General features: G+C 45.3%; 1 protein-coding gene across 1 annotated transcript; it reads right to left on the bottom strand.

Moving 5' to 3' along the window:
- Positions 1–955: 955 nt before the first annotated feature.
- Positions 956–5,203, bottom strand: LOC104954029 (uncharacterized; the record flags this gene model as incomplete). Its single annotated transcript, XM_010781077.1, has 4 exons — positions 956–1,222; positions 1,437–2,266; positions 2,461–3,572; positions 5,129–5,203. Coding segments are annotated over 4 exons (2,284 nt in total), but the record flags the coding sequence as incomplete, so codon positions are not given.
- Between the last annotated feature and the right edge of the window lie 1,230 nt (positions 5,204–6,433).

Here is a 6,433-nt window from a genome sequence, read left to right as displayed (position 1 = left end):
CTGTTATGGCCTCTGAAGCAACAGAGAGATGTTTTCTAATAGTCAGGGTTTCCAATGTTCTGAATGTACTTGAAAGTATTGTGTTTTACTTAAAAAACAAAGTGTTATAGTTTACAGAAGGTCTACCTACCTATAGGCTACCTGAATCTCTGAAATGTACTATATTCCTAAATATGCTATTGCTACACTTTATGGCAAAAATTGCACTTTTCTGTTGGTCTTGGTTAAGTACCACCTTGAACAAAATAAACAATGTTTTGTTGCTTAAGCTTATGTATTCAGTCATTATTCAATGGTATACTAAAATCCATGTGAAAAAAATTGCTTCTCACTGTTCTCAGGTCAAATATTTATATGTGATTAAAAATGCGATTAATTTCGATTAATTAATTACAAAGCCTCTAATTAATTAGATTAATTTTTTTAATCGAGTCCCGGCCCTAATTTATATATATATATAACTTTAAGATCTGCTTTTTAGATTCCTGCATAGTTTCCTAATACACATTATCATCAGTCTTTTTTACAGAGACACCTCACAGTGTTTTATGACTTGCATACCATGGCCACTTGACCTTGAGTTCAGATGTTTCGTAGATTTGGTTTAACTAGATCAACCAGCTAACCATTTCAAGTTAATTGAACTACTATAAGCTATAGTTTTATTTATGACTTAGCATTGTTAGAGTATAATATGTCATTTAAAAAGTCAAAAGTCAAAGTATAGTGGGTCATAAAAACTATATTTGTATTACTTTTTTCCACACACAAATATATTATTCTATTCTTTTCCACTTTTTCAACATTATAATTTTTATTGAGTCTATTTTGGGGTTATTCGGACATAAATGCAGTGTACCTTTAAATCTCACATGCACTTTATATTTATTTACATTCCGTTGTTTTGGTAAATCATTATTTGGCAACTACACCTATCATTAAAACCTTAACAAACCTGATTTGGGCTGTCCTGAGTCCCGGCTGTGGTCTGTTGAGGAAGGTGGAGTAGATGGAAGGGCTGGCTGACTGTTCTTCAGCTTCTTAGGTCGGCCCACCCGCCCGTTGTTCTTGCCCTTCCTGACATACAGCAGGGTAGGTGTAGGGGTGGGAGCAGGAGCAGGGGCAGGGGCAGGGGCAGGGGGGGGTGCCTCGGGCTTCTCCTTCGTCTGCTCCCCTTCAGACTCTCCCTCCGAGTACGAGTCTGCAGAGTTTCCTGACATTACTGGAGAGGAGGCGAGAAGGTAGAAGAAACATCTGTCACTGCTCTGCTTCTTCCTTAAAAAACAGCTTGTCAACACACAGAAAAACATCCTTCAAAACTGGAAGAAGGTTTGTAATCCTCTTCCAGCCGGGGGGATGTTTGACACCATGAAGGAAGGGAAGAGACAGCGTGTTTTGGACAACAGAAACAGACACATTCAATTAGAAAAACTCACCGTCCAGTTCCAGGCAGATGTGGTTCAGGCTCATTCCTCTGAAGAGAACTCCATCTCTCTCTCCGCAGAGCACCACTCTGCCCACTCTGCCCATCAGGCCTGGGTCTTGTCCAATTCCAGCACAGTTCTGTGTCACATGGTACTCCCTCTCCAGGAAGTGCTCCAGCCTCTCCACAGCGCTGCCTCCAGGCTGCCCGGGCTCCTCTCCTTCTCCCAGGAGCAGCAGCTGCGTCAGGATGGCGACCTGCCGGCGGACCCTGGTCTGGGTCAGGGCTCGGGGGTTGCGGGTGCCACTTGAGCGGGCCAGGCTGCGGAGGAGGTCGGTGCCTCGCAGCGGCGTGGCGGGAGAGTGGTACGGCCGGGCGAAGACATAGGGGTTTGCGGGGTCGACTCCCACATCATGCCGCGTCTGCAGGAGGAGCTCCAGGCAGGGCTCGCAGTGAGGCGGGAGGATGAGGGGCTGGACTCTTCCTCGTTTACCCTGGACCCCGACTCTGGGGAGGTGGGGAAGCACCAGACGCTCGAAGGGGGACAGGGAGGCCTCTAAGGGAGTGAGAGCAGGAGGGGCCCCCGGTGGGACAGGAACCGGGCACTGGGGAGTGATGCGAGCGTGGTATTCTGCGATGGAAAGCTTGGAGACCTCACACTCACGCCGGCGGTTGTACAGGATGAGCAGAGCCAGGCTGGAGTGGCACAGCAGGCGCCAGGCCTCGGCCGACTGCAGCTGCCGGGACAGGGACAGGAAGGCAGAGTGCTGCAGCCGCCGGAGGTACAGCACCAGAGAGGACAAGGACGAGAGGAGGGGCAGCATGTGGTGACGCCCCGAACCACTGGAGGAAGAGAGGTGGTGAACATGAGGTTAGTTATTCATTCTTATAGTGTTAGTTCAAATAACTTAGAACAACTTAATGGTTTGTTACAGTATCCTACAGTCTAACTGTGTCACTGTTTTAAAGTACGAGGTAACATGTAACAACATCATCCTACAGATTTGCTCACAAAGCAGGAAAAGTCGTAAAGTTACCTCATAAAATCCTTGTCCTTCTCGTCTGTCCCACTTTCATCTTCCACCTCCATCACTCCATTCTCCTCCTCTTCCTCCTCCTCCTCCTCCTCCTCTTCTTTTGGTGGCTCCATCTCTTTGGCCAAATTGCTGATGAAGTGCTGAGGGTACACCACCTCAAGATCTTCCTCCTCCTCCTTGGGCCTCTTTATCTCCACGACCTCCACAACATCTTCATCTTCCTCCTCCTCTATCTCTCCCTCCTCCCCCTGTCTTTCAGTCTCCATCATCCCCATTGATCCCCTCCTGGACTGCGTCACAGCCACAGGGGGGGGGCTTCTTTTCAGCACGGACACCAGCACGGCGCTCTGTCCTTGTGGAGGAGTCAGCACCGGAGAGGTGGAGTTTCTCCCAAAGGAGGCAGGGGATTGGTTAGCTGCTGTGAGAGTGGGCGGAGGCATGGAGAGGTCCTGGGCGCCAATCTGCGGAAGTTCTGAACTCTGTCTTTCGCTCTGTGGCGAATTTGAGTCCTGCGGAGAGTGTGTGTGCGCGGTGGGAGCGTTTGTGCTCTGTGGATGCAGACGGGGCATTTGTGTGTAGCGCTCCACGAGGGCGGAGCACACTTCTGGTTGGTGTGCATGGTGTTTATCCAAGTGGCGGCCCAGGGAGCGGAAGTGACGTCCGCAGTGCTCGCAGGTTTGCCGCATGGCGTCTATGGACACGCCTCTGGGGGCGTTTGCGCTGCTGATGCCTTTGGTGATAGAGCCATGTGGAGCCGGAGCTTTGAACACAGGCTTAGCAGAAGAGGAGGAGGGAGGGGAGGACTGCGCTGGAGGGTGGGATGAAGAAAGCGGGCGGTTGTGAGGAGGAATGCTGTTGGGCGAAGCCAGCAAAGACCGCCCGGCTAGTATCCGATGGGGGGTCTTTTTCTTTGAAGGGGTGTTGCACCGCTTCTTGCGCCGCTGTTGTGCCCGGCCGCGGGGGCTGGCGTTGTCTTCTTCTGCAGAGTCTGAGTCACTGCCGTCAGAGTGGGAGATGGGGGAGGAGGAGGGGGAGAGGGACCATGAGGGGGTGACATACTCCTGCTGCTGCTGCTGCCGATGCTGGGCTGACACGGAGAGAGGCTCCTCCTCCTGGAAGTGAGACAGAGAGAAAGGGAAGTGAAAAAAAGAACATGTCACCTGATGTCCGGAGGTGTTTTTAAAAGGTCCTCTGTTATACTGTTTTTCATCAATATATGATAGGTCTCAGATACAAAACATGTTTCTGAAGTGTTTGGCTCGAAATACCAAACAGATCATGCATTGCAGCATCCCATGATCCCCTCTGTTTCAGCCCTGTTTCAAAAGTGCTGATTCTCTGTCTGTTACTTTAGATGAAAATAAGGAGCCACTCCCAACGCCCAGATATTTATGCGAGATATTAGGTTAAAAAGAACACAATGGTGCTCATGGAGGATATTCAGCTCATTTTCAGACAGGTTTTTAAAGAAATGGACCAGGACAAAAAGAGAGAGAATCTTTTTTTCCTGAAATTTTCAGAATCTCTTTACGCAGACCTAAACATGAAAAAGTGTGTTTTGCATAATAGGTGACCTTTAAAGTATTCATAGAGTGTTCAATGCAAAAACTAACATAATACAAAATATATCATAAAATACTTTTTCCAATATATTTTCTTTTTCTTATTTGAATCCAGATTTGTGTTCCTGAAGTCTGGTCCCTGATTCCCACAGTGGTCAATGTAAACCACTGGGACCTTTAAACTAACTACCCACCATGCTACAAACTGGATCAGTGTAATTAGATGCACAGTCGGGAGGGTTGTTTCATTTTAAAGCAATAAGCAAAAATGAATCACCAGCTAGAGAATCAGTGGTGTTTATTGCAGTTGTTGGCACGGCCTGTGTGGCAAACAGCAGACAGCATAAGCAGGTTACTTACTGTATGCTGCTTTACTATAATGAGTTAAAGCTGATGATATGTTGAATCATTATTACACATAATAAAACAATTATCCAGAACAGGGGGAGTAAAACTTTATTATAATGATTATGTTGAGTCCAACATTAGTGTTGTCCACCCACATCCAGACAGGTGGCATCCTGCAGGCACTGTGGCGCATTACAACTGCATCTACATTTACTCACTAATATTCAGTTTGCTCAGAATCACTGCTGCTTTTTACAGCACCGTGATAGGGAGTAATCGTCGTGAGAAGCTTACCGCATAGCATAAGTCATGATCAAATGCAATGCATGTATTCACTATATTTAAAATAGTCTCTTAAACAATGTAGGTTGATTCTTTGCAAACAGAAATAAATGTAGTTTAGTTGACCTCCAAATACCGCTGTTTTAATAGAGTGACAATCACAGATTTTATTTTCTGATGAAGATGGAAAAGTTTCCAAAGCAACCAAATATCTCAAGTTGAAGTTGTGTCTTAAAATTATATTTATTTTTGGCTACTTTGCTACAATGACATGATCTTTATCTGAATATCATGAATATGGGGAACTAGTTAAAAGCTCACTATGTTCACCAGCTGATCACTAACTTTGTCTACTGTTTACTGTAGAAGGGAGCAGGTTGTGTGCAATTAATAGTGTTCATTGTCTAGTTGTCACTTCTTAAATTAGTAATTGTCAGTCTAACTGTGCTTTTAGGGAAAAGTGTTTTTTCTCTTACCTTTTTGATATTATTGTTATTCTCACTGTCAGAGATACACTCGTGTTGTGCTGGAGACGCAGGACCACGGAAACTCTGTGGGACACAAAGCAGTCACGTTAAAACCAGCACACTGTTAGTTACTGTTGCTATCAGCGCTGCTGTCAATCAGAGAGCAGGAAGACACCCGTCCACTGCAGGTCATCAGCACAGAGGACCATAAGGACTCAAACTCACTGACAAACCAAACAAACAGGAAAAGATTGGATATTCTCAAACACTGTGTGAGCTAAACACATTGCTTAAGGTTGGAATACATTGAAACGTTGTCACTTTCCGCCCCCTAGTGTTTCTATGTGGTATTATTGTTGGTGAAGCTGTCATAAAGTGAACCCGACTGCTTTCAGGTTTTTTTCAGAGCCTATTGATTCAGCGACACATTTAGCAACTTTCAGACCATTAGAGGAAAAAGCCAAGATTAACTTCAAATATATTATATTATGTTTTACTCCTAATGCGCTCAGAGTAATCACAGTCCACAGCTCCTTTGCCTGCAGCCAAATCATATTTTTAGGACTAAACAATATTCAAATAAGCGTATGACGTTGTCAGGACACATTTTATTTTCCTCAGTTGCTCCATTTCCACTACTTGAGGTAGTTACTGCACTGATACCGTTAGGGGTTAGCGGCCTCAGGTGGAAAACAAAGTGCTATATTCTTCCTGTTTTGATTGAGAATCGCTAGACACACTTCCTTTATCCCGTTAACTGAGTTTATATTTTCCCAGGAGTTTATACCAGCTGGCAGACAGCAATGTTTTAGGGAAACAATGTGAATTCTGATAGCGTCATTATCCTACAACCATTACTGTGTATAATCACCATTTAGTCCATACTGATGGATCAAACCAAAAAACATGTCTGCTCCAACTTTAACATATAATTAATATGGCTGTGAGCAACCGAGGCCTCACCTCAACCTCTGCTGTCAATTTCATTTCCTTAAACGGATTCTCTTATCATAATTTTGTTGAGAAAATTGATCCGATGAAGTGACATCCATTAAAGGAGCAGATGTATTGGTATAACCATGGTTACTGTTGCTAAAGCACTATAGGTGGAGTGAGAAGTGGAGCTCAACCATCACCATGGTAACCCCATGCCGTGCTTAGTGTGTGCAGCTGTCTGTGTGTGTGTGTGTGTGTGTGTGTGTGTGTGTGTGTGTGTGTGTGTGTGTGTGTGTGTGTGTGTGTGTGTGTGTGTGTGAAGCTGATCAGCAGTGTGTGAAAGCACATACGGTTGTGTACCTGAAGTTATCAGACATA

This window comes from Notothenia coriiceps, unplaced genomic scaffold (genome assembly GCF_000735185.1).
Source record: "Notothenia coriiceps isolate Sejong01 unplaced genomic scaffold, NC01 NC01_scaffold00022597, whole genome shotgun sequence".
NCBI lineage: Eukaryota > Metazoa > Chordata > Actinopteri > Perciformes > Nototheniidae > Notothenia > Notothenia coriiceps.
The sequence above is the reverse complement of the archived record's forward strand: the minus strand, read 5'-3'. Positions and strand labels throughout refer to the sequence as shown.